The sequence below is a fragment of the Notechis scutatus genome, chromosome 6 (genome assembly GCF_049901735.1).
Source record: "Notechis scutatus isolate UNSWTSFEM ecotype Mainland chromosome 6, rNotScu1.2, whole genome shotgun sequence".
NCBI lineage: Eukaryota > Metazoa > Chordata > Lepidosauria > Squamata > Elapidae > Notechis > Notechis scutatus.
The window spans coordinates 30,160,330-30,182,424 of record NC_142014.1 but is presented as its reverse complement, the minus strand read 5'-3'; the positions used below and the strand labels follow the sequence as shown (position 1 = coordinate 30,182,424).

The 22,095-nt window shown below is 40.9% G+C and overlaps 1 protein-coding gene across 1 annotated transcript in view; it reads right to left on the bottom strand.

Moving 5' to 3' along the window:
• Positions 1-19,409: 19,409 nt before the first annotated feature.
• Positions 19,410-22,095, bottom strand: part of LOC113418394 (platelet glycoprotein 4-like) — a 28,589-nt gene continuing 25,903 nt past the window's right edge. The window contains exon 12 of the mRNA XM_087969123.1: positions 19,410-19,622. Coding sequence (XP_087825249.1) covers positions 19,458-19,622 — 165 coding nt within the window. The 3' untranslated portion in view covers positions 19,410-19,457. The remainder of the gene's footprint in view (positions 19,623-22,095) is intronic.

Sequence of the window (22,095 nt, the reverse complement as noted above, 5' to 3'; positions counted from 1 at the left end):
AGAGAGAGAGAGAGAGAGAGAGAGAGAGAGAGAGAGAGAGAGAGAGAGAGAGAGAGAGAGAGAGAGAGAGAGAGAGAGAGAGAGAGAGAGAGAAGGGTATCAAAAGCAAAATTCCTGTTGGAGGTTTCGTTGTAGCCTTCTTTGAAGATGTGCTCCTTGAGCATAAACAAAGATGATGGATCATTCAATTCCAGAATATCCAACGTAGGGGAGTAAAGAATAGTAAAGAGAGTAAAGAAGCTCACTGTAACAGCATTGCCAAAAAGGCATTAAGAGTTGTAAATCTAATCTTACAAAGCTTCTCCTCTGGAAATATTGAATTGCTAACTAGGGCATACAAAACCTTTGCTAGACCAACACTTGAATACAGCTCATCTGTCTGGAATCCGCACTGTATATCGGACATTAATACAATTGAGCGAGTCCAGAAGTATTTCACAAGAAGAGTACTACACTCCTCTGCTCGCAACAGAATACCCTACATCACCAGGCTTGAGATTTTGGGCTTGGACAATCTTGAACTACGCCGCCTATGGTTGGACTTAAGCATAGTACACAAAATTATCTGCTACAATGTCCTACCAGTCAATGACTACTTCAGCTTCAATCGCAACAATACAAGAGCACACAACAGATACAAACTCAATGTAAACCGCTCCAAACTTGATTGCAGAAAGTACGACTTCAGCAACAGAGTGGTCAATGCCTGGAATGCATTACCTGACTCTGTTGTTACATCCTCTAACTAACCCCCACTCCTTTAACCTCAAACTATCCACTATTGACCTCACCTCCTTCCTAAGAGGTCTGTAAGGGGCATGCATAAGTGCACCATCATGCCTCCCGTCCCTGTCCTACTGTCCCCATTTAATCGTACCTATTTCCTCTATTCTTACTCATGTTTATATTTATACCTATTATTTTGTAAGCAATTGACAAATCAAATAAATAAATAAATAAATAAATAAATAAATAAATAAATAAATAAATAAATAAATAAATAAATAAATAAATAAATAAATAAATAAATAAATAAATAAATAAATAAATAAATAAATATACAATGTTCACAGTAACTATTGCCTTGGATGCCAAATGTAGAATTTACAAAGCTGTCAATGAATGATAACATACAGATATTTATCGGACTTGGCTATCATAGTCTAATAGATGTACTTGGAAACTGCTCACCTGTTGCTGTTTTTAAAGCCAGCTAGGAATTTCAGCCAAATAACAATTCCCAATAGCAGAAAAGATTCCACCCTGGCAAGCTTGAATACCCTTCCAACAACCGTATTTGATCCGATTCAAACAATGATTATGTCTGTAACGGAAACCCTGACGCATTCGTCCATATTTTACATATATTGACTTATTGTAAAAATGCCCCCATTGCAGATCATAATTCTCTATCCTGTCCAGATTCCAAGTGATCTGGGTTCATTTTATCTACAGTCATTACTATCTAAGCAATGCCAGTTTATTTCTCTGAATAAATGGGTGACTTGCTTTTTTCTATGTATATAGAAAAGATGCCATGCATCTATTTTAGAATTCTATATCTATATATATAAAAGTGAACTACCCCTCATGCATCAACATAAAATCTCTAGCACCGTAAAGCTGTTACAAACTTGAAATTTGGCATGTATGTTCCTCTTGGCTTCTAGGGGCTCGCTAACAAAGGATTTTTTGAAATGACCATCAGAGCATTAGTATTTCTGCCCTTCCCCAGCCTCCTCCACAACCTCTGGAGCCAAACTTCCACTCCCTGTCGGCTGTTCCTCCTCTCCCTCAGAGTCTGACTCTAATAAGGGCATGACAAATAGGTTGTCCCCTTCTTCTTTGTGGCAGCTCCTCAAATATTGGAAGACTGCTATCCTGTCACCCCTAGTCCTTCATTCCATTAGACTAAGTCATACCCAATTCCCGCAACCTTTCTGTATCCATTTTAGCCTCCAGTCCCCTGATCTTCTTTGTTGATCAGGTGAGAAAAGGACACAGTAAGGGATCTGTAGAGATCCTTTATTCACCTAATTCTTACCCTGCCCCTTGGTAGCTCATGGGTCCAATGGCTACAATTGCCAGCAATTCAGCATTACAAAAAATTAAACCAGTATTATTTGAAGAAGCCAAGATGAGGAAAGAGAAGGCCAAGGAGCCAAGATGGAGCATCAAAGAGAAGCAGGTTTGGTTTTTTTTGGCAGTTTGCTCTCTTGATTTTTTTTGTTGACACTGTTGGAAGTTATAACCCACCCCTCTCCTAGAATAATGAAATATTTTGGGATATACTAAAAAGGCAGAATATTTCCCCTAAAACAGAAGTAGAAACTCAGAAAGGCAAAAGTTCAGCCCCCACACCTTTGTCAATGGGCCATTAAGCCCCACGCCAGTCTATTTTACATAACGAAGATCTCCCTCCTTCAGGCAGAACCATAATAGGAATTGCCTGAAGCCCTTTCATTACATCATCATCCAGCAAGGCTCAACCAAGCCTGGGACTCAGGACAGCCTACAGAGTTGCCCCTGCGTAGCCCCATGGGAGTCTGACAACCAATCAGAACACAAGCTCAAATTCAAATCCCAACAGAGGGCATAAAACCCAGAGATTCTCAGCATTTCTTCCCTTTTTTTTCTTCACCCAAGGCATGTGATCCTGTCCACCATTAAACCATCTTTCCAAACAGCCTCCATGTTTCCAGTGTCTTTCTTCCCCACTTGAAACCGAACCCAGAACGATATTTCTTCCAACAACACCTTCTGGGAAAGAGGCCAAGCAGCGACATGAACCAAACAATGCTCAGCTTCAGTGGGCATTAACCATGCCTGATTATTTACAAAGGCAACAGGGGAGAAAGTGACAACTTGCCTACGCCCAAGAAAAGTCAATACAAGGCACATTCCTTTAATCTCTGTCTATACTCTTCTGAGCTTGTCAACACTGAGAAAGCAATCCCTCTTTTACAAAAGGAACAGGAAAGCTTGAAAATGTAGGCGCTTCTTTAGAATAGAATGCCAATATGTTTCTTTTGTGTTTAAAGCAGAAACCACATCACAATAACATAATGTACCTTTTGTATGATTGCTTTTAAAAGGAAGGACAAAGTACACAAGAAGAAGCATGAGTCTCAGTTCCAGCTGTAACTGCTACTGTAAATTAGGGAGGGGAAATTGTTCCAATTCTTCTATATCATTCCCCCTTGTTTTTTTTGTTTTTTATTTGTAAGGGAAAAACAGATGGAGTTAGTTCAAATACTCCAAGGATCTAATTTTTAAACTGGCCATTCTCCTACCATCCTTACCACCCCATCTGAAGTGTTCTGTTGTCTCAGAAGAAACAACTCTGTCATTGTGACTTACTCTGAATTGTGGCATTTGGCCCCAAGTATTTATAAAAGAAAAAAGAAGTAGTAGTAAGTATACTCAATAAAATAGTGAGTGTGTTCAGTGGGAACAGGGTATTCGCAAGGTATGTTCAAAAAGAGCAATCAAAATTCTTCCCTTCTTTTTTTTAATGTGCATCACACAGTTTTGGTCATATGCACAGCCTGTATCTGGACTTTTTTTGACCATATCCTGAAAACATTCTCAAATAGGAAAAGACAGAGATATTTTACCTTGAATGGAAAAGTTTTAGGACATTTTATTACTGTTACTTTAGTGCTAAAAGTCCTAACACTGAAATATTTTTTCTCATTCAGCAAGTGTGAATCTTATCAAATGATAGACACAATATCTTGTGTCATAGGTAATTATCTCTGCTCAGATGACCACAAGATAGATGGATGGATGGATGGATGGATGGATGGATGGATGGATAGATTAGATAGAGATAGAGATAATACAAGAATAGATAGCTGGAAGAATAGATATTGGAAGGAAGGAAGGGTGGATAATAGAAGATTGGATGGATAGCTAGTTAGATAGATACATATAATACAAGAATGGATGGTTTGAATAAAAATGCAAGGATGCAAGATAGATAGATAGATAGATAGATAGATAGATAGATAGATAGATAGATAGATAGATAGATAGATAGATAGATAGATAGAGATTAGATAGAGATATTACAAGAATAGATAGCTGGAAGAATAGATGAAGGAAGGAAGGAAGGAAGGAAGGAAGAAAGGAAGGAAGGAAGGAAGGAAGGAAGGAAGGAAGGAAGGAAGGAAAGAAGGAAGGATGGATGGATAATAGAAGTTTGGATGGATCGATAGGTAGATAGATACAGATAATACAGGAATAGATGGATGGAATAAAAATGCAAGGATGCAAGATAGATAGATGATAGATGGATGGATGGATGGATGGATGGATGGATGGATGGATGGATGGATGGATGAGGGAGGGAGGGAGATGGAGGGGGCAAGAGAGAAAGAGAGAAAGATAGATGGATGGATATATAAAGACGGAAGGATGGATGGATAATATATGACAAATGAGTAAAATGGTCTATTAATTAATACATTTTCAGTGAAGCGACTTTTATATAATAGAAGATATCCACAGGTAATATCGAAAATGTTCTGAAGATCATATGGAATCTATAAGATACTACATATCAGCACTTACATTTTCCTACTCAGAAAGTACCACATTACTTCACAAAACTGGCTTCCACGTTTCAAACTTATGTAAACCAAACAAATATTTGGGTCATGGACAAAGGTTTCCCCATCAGAATGGTGCAAAGCAGTGAGTTTGATAACAGGAACTGGAGTTCCAGATACCTGGAAAGATGGTCTACACAAGACTGTATTTACAAATATTCTTAGTAGGTGCCTGGGAAACTAACAATCTGGGTCTACTAGCTCTTTTATTGCGAGTTAATATTAAAGATATACCAGAATTACCTCACAATCACTGCTGTATTTCCCCCCCTTCTATAGTAATAGAATAGAATAGAATAGAATAGAATAGAATAGAATAGAATAGAATAGAATAGAATAGAATAGAATAGAATAGAATAGAATAGAATAGAATAGAATAGAATTCTTTATTGAGCAAGTGTGATTGGACACACAAGGAATTTGTCTTTGGTGCATAAGCTCTCAGTATACATAAAGGAAAAAATACATTCATCAAGAATCATAAGATACAACACTTAGTGATAATCATAGGTTACTAATAAGCATTTCAAATCATACTAGGAAACAAATAAAACAATATAAATTGTAAATATTCAAGCAACACTGTTGTAGTCATCAGTGGAAAGAGATAGGTACTAGGAAAGATGAGAGGAATAATAGTACTACAGTCTTAGTAAATAAGTGTTATGGGAATTAGTGGATTAGCACAGAAACCAAGAGCTGTGAGAAACCAAGATTAACAAAGAAAGAAGACTTGATTTTTTTTCCACATGACATTGATTCAGTGGACAATCAGATTTGTCCTACTTGATTTCTCTTCAGATGCATGCCATTTGTAAGCCTCTTGCCAGTTTCTCCCACCCATTTTGGATCAAGAGACCACTGCTAATCTTAAAGGTTTCTCACAGACTACCATCTGTTCCCCACCCATAATTAGCTCCCATATTAGCAGCTGCTCAGCCTTGGAAATGGTGTGGGTAAGGTTTAATGAGTCCCACCATGCAGCTGTTGCCCTTAAGAAATGAACCAATGCCAGCCTTTGGGCTTGACCATCAAAAAGATTCAACAGTGAAGGACATGAAGGACTCAAGATGCTCACGTAGATTGACCTCAGACATTGGATTTTGCCAGAAACCATGTTTAACAAATGGCAACAGCTGGGTTCTCACAACTCACTTATCCAAAACTAAACAAGCCACACTATGTTTGAGGCACTGCATTAACAAATAACACATTATTTGGGCCTTGGATTTCATCAAAAGGCAACATTCCTCAAGGGGAAGGCCTTCCCATTTGTTTAGATCTCGGTGTTTATACTAACCAACATTATTATATGTTATAGGGGTTCCAGTCCATGTTTGGATGGTGCAATCTAACTCACTAACAGCACATGATCCAATTTGGTTCCTTTGCCACACAGTTAAAACAGTTGTGAGAAGTAATGGTGGTACGATTCTACATTTTTAGCATCAGATGAATGAGTTAATGCGTCTATGTTAGATGTTTTTTACTCTAAGACTGGGTTGGAATACATGTTAGAATGTATTTTGCATTGCAACAGGTACAGAATCATTCAGCCAGTACATAGCAAAAGCAATAGACTAATATACCACTTCACAGTGTTTTAAAGCCCTCTCTAAGCAGTTTAAAGAATCAGCATATTGCCTCCAACAATCTGGAACCTCGTTTTACGGATGTTGGACAGCTGAATCAACCTTGAGCTGGTCATGATTGAATTCCAGGCTGTGGGCAGAATTAGCCTGGTGGAATTCAAAAAAATTTACAACTCTTTCTGTGGGCATGGCTTAGTGGGCATGGCATGGCTTGGTGGGCATGGCAGGGGAAGGATACTGCAAAATCTCCATTCTCTCCCCACCCCACTAACCTACTTTCCAGCTCCCTTCTCCTGTACAGGGCAACAAAAGAAGACCCAGCCAATCAGCTGGGACTCAATGGGAGGCAGAGAAGAGATGGGGGCGGGGCCAGTCAGATGTGGGATTTGCCGGTTTTCCGAACTACTCAAAACTTCTGCTACCGGTTCTCCAGAATTGGTCAGAACCGCCTGAATACCCACCTCTGATTTCCAACCATTTTGGGGGCTGGGAAAAGTGTGTATTATACTCCGAAAAATACAGTAACTCTTACAAAAAAGTCTTTGGAAAAGAGATGGGTATTAGATTCCTGAAGGGGGAGGATCAACATGTGCTCAGTTATTATTGTTGTGGACTTTTTGGGTCCTAGACCTGCTTACATTCATGAAGATTAACAACCTCCAATAATGTCCATGCCTCCTAAATAATTGATATCTATTTCATATTTGAACTTTGCGTGGTGAAAAACTATGAAGAAGTGTCCACCAACCTTTGAAGAATTCTTTTCCTAATCCATTGCCCCCAATTAATGATTCCATGAAGTTAGAATGGTACTTTTGCTGATATCTACACTAACGTGTGTGTTTCACCTACACATTTCCTATCCTTTTTAAAATAGGTTTTTATTATATTTCCACCATTACAACTCAAATCATAATCATATTTTCAACAGCATCTTGACATCTACAGGTACTATTGATTTATAAGTCTTAATACATTAACTATACATTTATCAATAACTAATATCCTTATCAATAGTTAATTCTATTTTATATTCTTATATACTTTACATATTTACAAATGGTTTTCTTAAGGTCTCTTACGTATTGGCCTTCACATCTTGTTTCTTATTTTTATTCGCTATCCATTCATACCATTTATGCCAAATTGAAAAATACTCGGAGTCTTCTTTCTCTTTCATTTTTAATATGAGCATGTTCATTTCAGCACTTTCTACTATTTTTTGTTGGACTAATTTCTCACTGGGGCTGTTGGGACTTTTCCACATTTGTGCGAAAGCTATCCTGGCAGCTGTTAAGATATGTAATATTAAGTATTTTATTTTGGGGGAGTATTGATCTTTAATAACTCCTAGTAGGAAAATTTCTGGTTTGAGTTCAATTTGATAGCCTGTAATCTCCTGTAGCCAATTTTTAATTTTGGTCTTGTATGTCTTGGTCTTGGGGCATAACCACCACATATGATAAAAGGTACCAATCAACTTGTTGGCATTTCCAACACTTTGGACTTGAATTAGGGTATATTTTATCCAACATTTTCTATCCTATTAGGATGTACATTTCCCATCTGTGTGAGGATTTAAAAAAAATACTGAGAAGTTTAGTTTTGGACTGGCTTATAGAACACCAATGTGCTTCGAACTAATTCAAATGCCATCTGATTCTACTGATGTTCCAAATCTAATGCTAGATCCAAGGAATCTGGACTTTCTATTACTGCTGGAAGTCAGCCAGATGGCTACAACAGTTTTTCAATTGGACACAGAACAATGAATTTCCCCCCCAAAAAATAGTTGCACCTTCTAAAGCAATGGCATAAATTCTCCACCCTTCCAGGTTCATTTTGTTGCCAGCATTGTTGTTAGCTTGAAAAGCTAATCCAGGAAAAAATCCATTCACCTTGCTGGTTTGTATTTTCCTGTCAGCAACACAACTCATTCTTTCAAAAAGAATTAATCTGCCTGATAGTGTGGGTGAGTGGAGAAAGCAAATGTACATTGAGCAGAACAGGCTTTCCTAAAGCAAATTCTGAAACCAGCCAGCAAAATTTTTGGACATTGTACAAGTCATGTCAGGAGTAAGATTTCAAACTGATGCCAAGAATTGTCAGGGTGTGTTGTGTGTTTGTGTTTATATGTGTGTGTGTGAGAGTGAGTGAGTGAGTGAGCACAAGCACCACTTGGTCAAAAAACACAACATTACTTATGATTAGCAGATCTGATCCTTGTTGACAATATATCCATATAACATTGACACCCATCTCTTGCACTGTGTACATTATACTTGGAGGAGAAGGAGGATGAAGAGGACTTTAATTAATGGAAATAAAGATGGACATAATGTTTGTATTTAAACAAAGTTTAGATATGGGAGAGAAAGTGTTCATACCACAGATTATTATTATTATTTGGCCCAGTTCTCATCATTGTTAGCTGAGATTCTATGTGATAGAGAATGGATGTTCGTGCATCTACATTGCTTACAATCAGGCCCATGGAAGCAAGAATGTGGAGTTGCTTCTGAGTAATTTTATTTCTTGTTTTCTGCCTGTGGACAGAATCATGCCAGACTAAAGTAGCAATCTACATAACTATAGATATAGTCTGTGAATTGTTAGGGAGGAGCCATCTTTGCCTTCTTCCTGTCCCACCAGAGAGTCCAAACTCTGCTAATTCTTTCCTCACTCCTGCAATTCCAGACTACCACATTTAAATCTATAGAAAGTTTCAAAGAAAGAGTGACAGACTGATCATCAGTGACTGACATGTATGCCTAGAGGTTTATGCAAATAAATCCTGGGCTACACCATGTGTTGGTGGAAAAATCCATAAGGGATCCCATATTATTATGGTGGTCATCTCCTTTTCCTCCTCCTCCTCCTTTTCCTCTTCCTCCTTCCAAAATAGCCTGTCTGTACAAATATTAGCAATGACAATAGCACTTAGATTTATATACTGCTTCACAGTGCTTTACAACCCTTTCTAAGCCTTTTACCCACAACAATCTGGGTCCTTATTTTACCAACCTTGGAAGGAAAGAAGGCTGAGTCAACCTTGAGACAGTGAGGATTGAACTGCCAAACTGCAGGCAGCTGGCAGACAGCAGAAGTAGCCTGCAGTACTACATTCTAACCACTGTGCCACCGCGGCTTTTGGATAGAAGGGATTGAACTACCAATAATCTTTTCTGCCATCCTCACCACTCTCTTTACTGCCATCCTGTCTAAAGCAATAATGCTTCCAACCCAAACAGTAATACAATATGCTAGGATGCTCTGGATCATCCCTCTATAGAAAGTGGTGAGGACAGGGGAATTAAGGAAGATGTACTTTTCTCATGTGACTCAGAAAATGTAGGTGCTGCTGTGCCCATTTTATGAGTGTCTCAATGTTGAGTGACCAAGCTAGCCTACCTGTTAGATCAGGGATGGGCAAACTACGGCCCGCGGGCCACATCCGGCCCATTGGTCTTTTTAATACAGCCCGCCGAAGATTGGTACAGAATTAAGGTTTGATGTGAATGATTGAATGATTGCATTCATTTGATTTTGACTTGTAATGACAGGCATTTCGACACCAGGTGACGCATTAGGCACAGTGACTTGATTTTGCGGAGATTTTGCAGTTTTTTATATGTATCGTATCTTGTGCTGACCTGGCCTGTCTGTCAAATTTTAAAAGTCAATGAGGCCCCCGAGCCAAAAAGTTTGCCCACCCCTGTGTTAGATGAACACCCAGAAACGTATAAATTAGTAGATCCAAGATTCATACATTGAGAGAGGACAGAAAGAATATATGAAGTTTTAAAATAATTGAACAGATATAATGTAGTATGTTGACATGATTACAACAACCCTAAACAAACATTGCTTTAAATTCCCAAGATAAAGATGAATTTCAATCAGCTCAACAGCTTTAGATGTTGCCATGGTGGCACAGTGGTTAGTAGTACTGCAGGCTATTTTTGCTGATTGCCGACTGCCTGCAATTTGGCAGTTCGATCTCACCAGGCTCAAGATTGACTCAGACTTCCATCCTTTCGAGGTGGGTAAAATGAGGAGCCAAATTGTTGGGGGCAAGAGGCTGGCTCTGTAAACCATTTAGAAGAGAGGGGCGTAAAGCACTGTGAAGTGGTATATAAGTCTAAGCGCTATTGCTATTTAGATGAAACTGCTTATTCAAAGAGAGAGAAATGCCCTTATTCAAAGAGCAAGCACATGTATTTGAAACACATCTGCTATCTTCAGCCTTCCTATTCTTAATTTGGCAAGTACAGATCAAAGTTTACGGTGTTTATTTACTAACTTCATAGACCGTTGCCCAAGAAGCTGGCTGAATCTTCCAGCTCCCCGGACTTCAGCCCCCAGTCAACTTAATTCATGTAGCAAAGGGCAAAATAAATAAATAAATAAAAATTCAAAAGCACCCCTTACTTCACACACTTACGGTAGATTTCACTTTTACATGATATGAGAGGGAGCTTCACAGGGTAGATCTTGATAATCCAATGTGAACATTTCAAAAGAGGCCGCTGAGTTTTACACTTTTGCGGAAAGGTGTGGTAGAAGAAACAAGCAGAAGTAACTCAGCTGTCTAAACATACCACCCCTTAGGGAAAATAGAGTAAATACTGCTTGCAAGCTATAAAAGGTGGAAAAAAAGACATTTTTTCTCTTTTATACATTATTTTAGATAGATTGTCAATTAGTTTCTTTTCTTTTTCCTTTTTTTCTTTCCTTTTTTTCTTTTCTTTTCTTTCTTTCTTTCTTTCTTTCTTTCTTTCTTTCTTTCTTTCTTTCTTTCTTTCTTTCTTTCTTTCTTTCTTTCTTTCTTTCTTTCTTTCTTTGTAAAATGAGGACCCAAATTGTTGGGGGCAATATGCTCACTTTGTAAACCACTTAGAGTGGGCTGTAAAGCACTGTAAGTATATAAGTCTAAGTGCTATTGTTATTGCTATCTCCCTCCCTCCCTCCCTCCCTCCCTCCCTCCCTCCCTCCCTCCCTCCCTCCTTCTTTCTTTCTTTCTTTCTTTCTTTCTTTCTTTCTTTCTTTCTTTCTTTCTTTCTTTCTTTCTTTCTTTCTTTCTTTCTTTCTTTCTTTCTTTCCTGTATAATTTGCTACAGGAAGATTCCCTGAGCTGCTTTCTGTTAGTGCTATGTGAATCTTTCTAAGCAGAGCTTTCTGAGCCTGACTTTATGGAAAGCAGAGATGAACTGAAAACTCCAGATGTTAAAACACAGCAGAATCACATTTTTCTTTCCAGATGATTTGCAGAGTTGTCCTAAGAGGAGAACGATTCCTACGGAGAAAAATACTAATAGATTGATCTATGAGCAGCAGGCAACAATATTCTCCTCTTAGACAGCAATACATCCATCAAGTCACAATGCAAGAATTTTGGATAAAAGAGAGGCCTTGGAGTCCTAGTGGACAATCACTTAAACATGAGTCAACAGTGTGTGATGGCAGCCAAAAAAGCTAATACAATCCTTGGTTGTATAAACAGAGGCATGGAATCAAAATCACGTGAGTATTAGTACCATTTTATAAAACTTTACTAAGACCATGCCTGGAATACTGCATCCAGTATTAGTTACCACATTATAAACAAAGATGTTGAGACTTTGGAAAAAGTGCAGAGAAGAGCAACTAAGATGATTAAGGGCCTGGAAAATAAAATATATGAAGAATGGTTGCAGAATTTGGGTATGGCTAGTCTAGTGAAGAGAAGGACTAGGGGTGACGTGATAGCACTATTCCAGTATATCAGTGTCTGCCCCAAAGAAGAGAGAGTTAACCAATTCTTCAAAGGACCTGAAGACAAGACAAGAAGCAATTGATGGAAACTAATCAAGGAGAGAAGCAACCTGGAATTAAGGAGAAATTTCCTGACAGTGAGAACAATTAACCAACAGAACAGTTGCCTACCAAAGTTATGGGTACTGGAGCTTTTTAAATAGAGACTGGAAAGCCACTTGTCTGGAATGGTAGAGTATCTCCTGCTTGGGCAGAAGGGTGGATTAAGAGATCTCCAAGGTCCCTTCCAACTGTATTCTATTTTATTCTATCCCATAAACATCTCATGATGTTTCATACTTGGCTTCCATCTTCTCCATACTCAGTAATACTCATCCAGTTGTCCTGTTCAGACATTAGGCAAGATAGAGTTGACCATAGTGAAGTCTCAAGAAGACTCACTGTTAACTAAAAAGATACTCCTTTGGTCTTTTTAGCTGCCAGAAAAAGGGAGTGGAGGGAAAACAAGGCATTCCTTAAATGCCTAGATGATCACCCTGGCAGCCCAAAGTTGTCGAAGGGTAAGAAGGTTATTGGAGAGCATGATGGATGACTCTTGGAGATGGATGTGTTCCATTGGAGAAGTCACATCCAGGGTCAAGGGGGAAATGTATGGTGTAACTTAGTATCGGCTGCACCAACGCCAACATGGCCACTTCTAATAAATCCATTTTCTTTTCTCTGAGATGCGGCTAGAGACTTTTGATTTGAATGGGGGTGGATTTGTTGGAGCCCTGACACTCACATTTGAGTGATGCTTCTATTAGGAATTTTGAAGCAATATCTTTAGGTTGAAATAAATCCAGGTCAAGTAGTTTCAGACTCTCTTGAAAAGTTTTTTTTTCCCCCCAATGATGTGTAGTGGTGAACACAGTGGCTGGACGTTATTTGTTTTCCCCCTTCCTATTCCTCCACCCTTAGTTTAGTTGGCTTAACACACTCACAGCTGCGGTTTGCTAGAGAGCAATTCTTAGGAGTTAAAAGTTTATGCTGCCATGCAAATGTGTTCATGGCTCAGGAATCAAATGACCACACCAGGGCTTAAAACAATACGCAAAACATGCAATTGAGTTTGGACTCCTACAATTCCAGATGCAAAAAGCTGGCATGTGACACTTGAATATGAGCCAGCAGTGTGCAGCCAAAAAAGCTAACACGATCCTGGGTTGTATAAACAGAGGCATAGAATCAGGATCATGTGACCTATTAATACCACTTTATAAAACCCAAGTAAGGCCATACCTGGAATACCGCAATCAATTTGGGTCACCATAGTACAAAAAAAGATGTTGAGACTTTGGAAAAAGTTCAGAGAAGAGCAGCTAAGATGATCAAAGGCCTGGAAACTAAAACATACGAAGAATGGCTGCAGGATTTGGGTTTGGCTAGTCTAAAGATAAGAAGTATTAGAGAGACATGATAGTAGTATTCCAGTATTTGAGGGGCTGCCTCAAAGAAGAGGAAGTCACGCTATTTTTCAAAGCACCTGAGGGCAGGACAAGAAGCCATGGATGGAAACTTAAACAAGGAGAGAAGCAACTTACAACTAAGGAGAAACTTCCTAACAGTGAGGACAATTAACCAGTGGAACAGTGGAAATCGTGGGGGCTCCATCACTGGAGGTTTTAAAGAAGAGTTTAGACAGTCACTTATCTGAAATGGCATAGGTTCTCCTGCTTGAGCAGGGGGCTGGACTAGAAGACCTCCAAGGTCCCTTCTATCTCTCTTCTCTTAAGCTACATTCCTGAGTAGACAAAACTATATGCTGCTCTCTAAAGAGAGAGAGGGGTTTTTTTCTATTAGAGAGTTATTGGAATCTTAGCAAATGTTACCAAGTGACATTGAAACATCTCTTGGACATCTAGATATCTAGACCAGAGGCCCCAAACATTTGGCCACCAGGGACAGGTTCCATGGAGGTTTTTTTCCCCGTGGACTGGAGGGGCTGTGGTTTCATCTGCTGCCTGCATCACTTGTAACCGTGGCCCAGTTTCTGCCATGTGGTGGACTGGTGCGGTTCCACAGAATAGGGGTTGGGGACCCCTACTCTCAACCAAAACCTAGCCATCTAGACCAGGGGTGTCAAACTCAAATTCATCGGGGGCCGCATCAGCAGTTTGGTCCCCATCAAAAGGGCCGGTTGTATCTGTAGGTCTATGTGTCCACTCTTTATTATCATAAATTAATGTCACTGCATTCAATTATTACATTTTTGGGGTATTTGATTGTAGTTTATGGTCCCTATACCACTGTAAAGTGACATGGAAGTGGTCAGTATATCCAAAATTTACCGCTCCACCTGCCTTATATGTGCCCAGCCATCTGCCCCCTTTTAAAGTGCCCAGCCATGTGCCCCCTTTTAAAGTGCCCAGCCATCTGCCCCCTTTTATAGTGCCCAGCCATGTGCCCCCTTTTAAAGTGCCCAGCCATGTGCCCCCTTTATAGTGCCCAGCCATGTGCCCCCTTTTATAGTGCCCAGCCATGTGCCCCCTTTTAAAGTGCCCAGCCATCTGCCCCTTTTATAGTGCCCAGCCATCTGCCCCCTTTTATAGTGCCCAGCCATGTGCCCCTTTAAAGTGCCCAGCCATGTGCCCCCTTTTAAAGTGCCCAGCCATGTGCCCCCTTTTAAGTGCCCAGCCATCTGCCCCCTTTTATAGTGCCCAGCCATGTGCCCCCTTTTAAAGTGCCCAGCCATGTGCCCCCTTTTAAAGTGCCCAGCCATCTGCCCCCTTTTATAGTGCCCAGCCATCTGCCCCCTTTTATAGTGCCCAGCCATCTGCCCCCTCCATTTACTTTACTTACCTTTTACTTCTTTCTTTCTTTTACTTCTTTCTTCTTGGTCCTCTCCGCGGCGTCCGCGCGCTCCTCTGATCCCTGGAGATGTCGGGCGGACGTCACGTGATGACGTCACGTCCGACACCCAGGGAGCAGTGCGGGCAGGAAGAAGTCGGGCCAGGTCCCGGAAGGTAAGTAATTTTTTTTTTTTTTTAACTTGAGCCATTTTTAAAATGAATTTACTCCGTGCAGGCACGGAGTAAATTCATTGAAAAAAAGGGAGGCTGCAAGGCTGGCGGCGGCACCGCAGGCCATCAGACGAGGTCTGGCGGGCGGTTGGCCTGCGGGCCTTGTGTTTGACACCCTGATCTAGACCAAGCAAGGTTTTTTCAAGCTAGGTTTGACTGGATGGGGTTCCATGTGAAACCACTGACAAAATTGTTCAGACATGGTTAACTTTCCACCACTAGTTGTCTCTCTATCTCTGTCTCTGTCTCTGTCTCTCTGTCTCTCTCTCTCTCTCTCTCTAGTGTCTCTCTCTCTCTCTGTGTGTATATCTGTCTGTCTCTGTCTCTCTGTGTGTCTCTGTGCTTCTGTCTCTATTTCTTTCTCTCTCTCTCTCTCTCTCTCTGTGTATCTCTGTCTCTCTGTCTCTGTGTGTATGTCTGTGTTTCTGTCTCTCTGTCTCTATTTCTCTCTCTCTGTGCGTGTGCATGTATCTGTCTCTGTCTGTCTGTCTGCCTCTCTGCCTCTGCCTCTGTGTGTGTGTGTGTATCTCTCTGTGTGTCTCTGTGTGTATGTCTTTCTCCCTATGTCTCTCTCTCTGTGTGTCTCTCATGTCTCTCTGTCTTTCTCTCTGTGTCTGTCTTTCTCTGTACTGTCTCTCTCTGTGTGTGTCTGTCTGTTTCTGTCTCTCTCTCCATCTTTGTGTGTGTGTCCATCCATCTGTCTTTCTCTGTCTCTCTCTGTCTCTCTCTCTCTTTGTGTCTCTGTGTTTCTTTCTGTCTCTATTTCTCTATGTGTGTGTGTGTCTGTGCTTCTGTGTCTCTCTTTTCTCTCTGTCTCTGTCTGTCTGTCTGTCTGTCTGTCTCTGCTTCTCTCTGTGTGTGTGTGTGTGTATGTCTTTCTCTCTGTCTATGTCTCTCTGTGTCTCTCATCTCTCTCTCTCTCTCTCTCTCTCTGTCTTTCTCTCTGTGTCTCTGTCTTTCTCTGTACTGTCTCTCTCTGTGTGTGTCTGTCTGTCTCTGTCTCTCTCTGTCTCTCCATCTTTGTGTGTGTGTCCATCCATCTGTCTTTCTCTGTCTCTCTCTCTCTTTGTGTCTCTGTGTTTCTTCCTGTCTCTATTTCTCTATGTGTGTGTGTGTCTGTGCTTCTGTGTCTCTCTTTTCTCTCTGTCTCTGTCTGTCTGTCTGTCTGTCTCTGCCTCTCTCTCTCTCTCTGTGTGTGTGTGTGTGTGTATGTCTTTCTCTCTGTCTATGTCTCTCTGTGTCTCTCATGTCTCTCTCTCTGTCTTTCTCTCTGTCTTTCTCTCTCTCTCTCTCTGTATGTGTACCTCAACCAGAAGAAGCAACAAAGTACAGCCTAATCCACAGCAATTATACTGAAATCAGAAAAAAGTACAGAATGAAGAAGTGAGCAATATTTGGAGAAACTAAAAGTATCTCCACAGAATGTTAATTTAGAAATACTCATTCCTTTAACATACTATTCAATCTAACCATCTAAGCTATCTATTGCTCTGTCTTTTCCGTTTTAGTACAAGGTGTTATTTCAATACGTGTTTATAAAATGTGCTTAGATTTTTAATACTGTATCACATAAGTGCATTGGAGCATTAAAAGCAGGTAAAGAAAACAAAAAAGCAAGACAATCTATTGATATTAATGACCTTTTCAAAGGTTCACGTTGCAATTATGACCCTTGCAGCATCCCCACGATTACGGGATTTAATTATTTAACTTTTCTTCAGAATTAAATAGAATGAGTGAAAAGGGAAGGAAGAATATCCATCTTTGTATTTGTTTTACAGTAATAACTTTTGGTCTTGAGGGAAATTACTTGTTATTAAAATTCTCCATTGTGTAGTTGTATGGTAAGGGCTACCTACTATAATTTGGACTTTTGCTTTCTGGTAAAGATATTTTTCACTTTCGTTGAAAAGGCAGCATTGCCACCAGCTGGGAAATACCTGAACTGCACCAGATCTTGCCACCCGTCAGTCCAGTCCGATAGCTCAACAAAACAGCTGAATCCAGTTCTTTTTTAAAAAAAAAAAAAATCCAAAATATCTATTTTCATTTGAGGAATACGCCTTCCAATGATGAGGCACGGAGGTGAATTGCTTTTGACCCTCAACTGAAGAATCTGTTAAGGTTTTCCAGGCTCTGTTCTCCAAATGTATGAAGTGAAAACATGAGGATTTAAATATCAAAAGTCACTTGGTTAAAAACAAAATTTCTAAATAATGGGTACAGGTCATCCTTGACGTACAACAATTCATTTAGTGACCATTTGAAGTTACAAAGGCACTGAAAAAGTGACTTATAAACATTTTTCACACTTATGACCATTACAATATTCTCATGATCACGTGATTTGCATTCCGATGCTTGGCAACTGACTCCCATTTATGATTGTTATAGGTCATGTGATCCCATTTTGTGACCTTTGGACAAGCAAAGTGAATGGGGAAAACAGGAATTATGAGCCTCGGTGGTGTAGTGGTTAGAGTGCGGTACTGCAGGCTACTTCTGCTGACTGCTGGTTGCCTGCAGTTTGGCAGTTCGAATCTCACCAGGCTGTAGGTTGACTCAGCCTCCCATCCTTCCGAGGTGGGTAAAATGAGGACCCAGATTGTTGGGAGCAATAGGCTGACTCTGTAAACTGCTTAGAGAGGGCTGTAAAGCACTGTGAAGTAGTATATAAGTCTAAATGCTATTGCTATTTTCCTTCCTTCCTTCCTTCCTTCCTTCCTTCCTCCCCTCCTTCCTCCTCCTTCTCCCTCCCTCCCTCCCTCCCTCCCTCCCTCTCTTATTTCCTTTCTCATTCTCATTTCTCATTCTTGGTGGCACAGTGGTTAAAGTGCAGTATTGCAGGCAAAAACTCTGCCTACTGCCAGGAGTTCAATCCTGACTGACTCCAGGTTGACTCAGCCTTCCATTCTTCCGAGGCTGGTAAAATGAGGACCCAGATGGTTGGGGGCAAGAGGCTGGCTCTGTAAAGCACTGTGAAGTGGTATCCAAGTGCTGTTGCTATTCCTTCTTTCCTTCCTTTTTTCCTGCCTTCTTTCCTCCCTCCCCGCCTCCCCCCTTCCTTCCTTCCCTCCCTCCCTCCCTCCCTCCCTCCCTCCTCCTTCCTTCCTTCCTTCCTTCCTTCCTTCCTTCCTTCCTTCCTTCCTTCCTTCCTTCCTTCCTTCCCCTCTTGTCCCCTTTCTCATTCTCCTTCCTGGTGGCATAGTGGTTAGAATATCATATTGCAGGCTGACTCTGCCCAATGCCAGGAATTTAATTCTCACCAGGCTCAAGCCTTCCGTCCTTCCGAGGTGGGTAAAATGAGGACCCAGATTGGTGGGGGCAAGTGGCTGACTCTGTAAACTCTTTAGAGAGGCCTGTGAAGCACTATGTAGTGGTACATAAGTCTAAGGGCTATTGCTATTTTCCTTCCTTCCTTCCTTCCTTCCTTCCTTCCTTCCTTCCTTCCTTCCTTCCTTCCTTCCTTCCTTCCTTCCTTCCTCTCTTATTCTCTTTCTTATTCTCCTTTCTGATGGCGCAGTGATTAGAATGCAGTATTGCAAGGTATCTCTGCCTGCAGACAGAAGTTCAATCCTGACTGACTCCAGGTTGACTCAGCCTTCCATCATTCCGAGGTGGGTAAAATGAGGAGCCAGATTGTTGGGGGCAAGAGGCTGACTCTGTAAACTGTTTTGAGAGAGGTAAAGCACTATGAACTGATGTATAAGTCTAAGTGCTATTGCTATTGCTATTCACTTAACAACCTTGTTTTAATTTAACCACTGCAGTAATTCACCTAAACAAACATGGCAGGAATGGGGCCAAGCTCCCTTAACAAATTTCTCAACATAAAGGTTGGGCTCAATTGTGGTCATAAGTTGAGGACTACCTGCCAACTGCAACAGCATCAGATGTGGTATTCGGCAGGTTCTGACTAATTCTGGAGAACCGGTAGCAGAAATTTTGAGTAGTTCAGAGAACCAGCAAATCCCACCTCTGACTGGCCCCGCCCCCATCTCTTCTCTGCCTCCCATTGAGTCTAAGCTGATTGGCTGGGTCTCCTTTGGTTGCCTTGCCCAGGAGAATGGACCTGGAAAGCAGGTTAGTGGGGTGGGGAGGGAATGGGGATTTTACAGTATCCTTCCCCTGCCATGCCCACCAAGATACACCCACCAAACCATGCCCACCAAGCCACGCCCACAAAACTGGTAGTAAAAACAAATCAAATCACACCACTGAACAGCACCCACTGGAGATGTTTCAGATGTTTAATGTTTAGGATGTGCTTGGAAACCTGGGCCATTCACAGATTTTATCCATTCATTGTTCTGGGGTGGTTTTTTTTTTAAAAAAAAAAATGGATTCTCACTATTTTTTTTAATGTTGAATGCCACGCAGAATCTGGTAGAGCTGAATTAACTTATCTGAATTCCAAATTCTGCTTTATCTATTACTTATTTGGAACTCTTTTTTCTGCATACGCAAAAGGCAATGAAGAATCCCAGGAACATCACAGAACCAAAGGTTATGAGCACTATTTGGATGATGTTCAGCATCTTGATCTTGTCGGTCACTTTTGATCGGAAAAACTCTGCTTTCTTATCCGTAATTAAAGCGCTCTAGAGAAAGGGGGAAAACAAATTATGTCAGTGTTCTAACTAACCAACTCCAACCCAATTAATTCTGAGAGTGTCAAGTTCTCAAAGTTCCATTTTATTAGAGTTGTCATATTGGCACATCTGGGAAAATCAGAATCTGAGAGATCCTTTTTTTTTCTTCCCAAAATAGAAATCAAAGATCCATCCCCTGCACCCATCAGTCCATCACATGGCCCAATCAAATATTCATACCAACTGGAGACATCCCTCCAAACACTCCCCTCCAAGTGCAGGGAAACATGTCCTTAACTCTCTGAGAAAATAATGTTGTTGTGTCTAATCTATAGCATAAGTGCACAATCGTACCTACCGTCCCTGTCCTATTGTCCCCATTTATTCATATCTATTTCCTGTATTCTTACTCATGTTTATACTTATACCTATTATCTTGTAAGTGATCGACAAATCAAATCAAATAAATAAATAAATAAAATAAATCTTCTACCTCTCTATGAAATCCCCCCTCCCAAATTCCCAGGTACTGAATGTGGCAGCCTCGAAGCTATCTTGCAATGCATGCATAATTTTGCATAAAATGGAGTGTCCAACTGCAACAGGAAGGAAGACCGTTGGAAGTAATGAATTAATTCTATGATGGAAAAACATCTGATAGCAGAGAATTAAAGAGAGAGAGAGAGAAAACCCAACAAAACAAGGAACTGAGATCTGGACCTTAAATATGGTTTAATTAAAAGAAAGGACTATGAACACCATTAGTTCCCATGTGTTTAAGAGAGAGTCTCTTTTTTCAGGCCCAAAATTGCAATTCAGTCACTTTTAAAATATTTGCAGGGAGGGATGTAAAGGAGAGGAGAAAAACTTCTACAGTCGTGGGTTTTCAAGAGACGTGCCCTTTCCCTGGTTAACAATAAGAGGGAAACCCTAACCAGAATGGTTATTGTATTTTAAGTATTACATCTTCATCCCTGTAGTTAATAATGTAACAAGAAGGCAAGAAGCCTTAGTGAGACCATACCTAGGGTACTGCATCCAGTTTTGGTCACCACACTATAAAAAAGATGTTGAGACTCTAGAAAAAGTACAGAGAAGAGCAACCAGGATGATGAGGGGATGATTGGAGGCTAAAACATATGAAGAACGGTTGCAGGAACTGGCCCTGGCTAGTCTAGGGAAGAGAAGGGCCAGGGGAGACAGGAGAGCACTGCTCCTATATTTGAGGGGCTGCCCCAGAGAGGAGGAGGGGGTCAAGCTAATTTCCAAAGCACCCAAAGGCCAGACAAGGAATAATGGATGGAAACTGATCAAGGAGAGATTCAATCTGGAAATAAGGAGAAATTTTCTGACAGTGAGAACAATCAACCAATGGAACAGAAGTTGCCTTTGAAAGTTGTGGGAGCTTCATCCCTGGAAGCTTTCAAGGAGAGATTGGACTGCTATTTGTCAGTAGGGTCTCTTGCTTGGGCAGGGGGTTGGACTAGATCACCTACAAGGTCCCTTCCAACTCTGTTAATCTGTATCTGTATCTGTAAGACAGCCAAGCAACCTGTCTTGATGGCCAAGATGACTTTGTGTCATCCAGAAAGAAAAGAACCATCCAGAATTTAACCTGTGTTACATAGGGGAGATAGGAGATAGATTTCTGGATTAAACCAACCTATAATAAATCCTTTCTGCAGTTCCAAGAAGATTCCACAACCATTTGCACTCTGATTCAGGTGACGCTGGAGGGCACAGATAAACCCCCAAGTGGACTGAAGGGCTCTCAGAGAGAGTGTTGATGACCAGATGACTGTAATGGAACATAAACCCTTCCATACCCCTCCCCACCATTCTGCCAGAACTAAAACCCTGTATCTCCCTCTTCCATCCAGTCAAAATTGATGAAGCTTCTGGGATGAGAAGCGAAATGTGTTCTTCTTTCTCAAGAAGAAAGAAAGCTACCTTTTGAAAAAGCACTTTTGAGACATTCAGAATTTTCTTCCTTCCTTCCACAGTATAACTGTGTTGAGAAGTTTACAGGAGGTGAAGAAGTGAAAACTGGGAAAGGAGAGAATGAGTGACTTGGTTCCTACTGGTTTCATTTCAGAGGAAACCTAGAACAGGTAAGGACAGGACCTTTGGATCTTCTCCCAGATCAGAGAATTGAGACAAGCTGTTAATCCCTCCGTGATGAGTAGATGATCATATAGAAGCAGACTTTTCTGGGGGAATTCCCCCCTCCCTTTTTAAAGTTGATTCAATCAGGGGTGATCCCACATGGGTCAAAGATTGGTCAAACCAGGGATGGCCTGCTACTGGTTCACCCCAATTCAGGAGAACTGATAGCTAATTTTATGGCCAGTTCAGTGAACCGGTAAATCCCACCCCTGGCTGGCCCCGCCCATCTCACCCCACTGTTCCCAGGAGTTCCCACATGGCCCATTTTGGATGCCAGGTAAGTGCAGGGCCTGTGTGGAGGCTTGGGGAGGGCAAA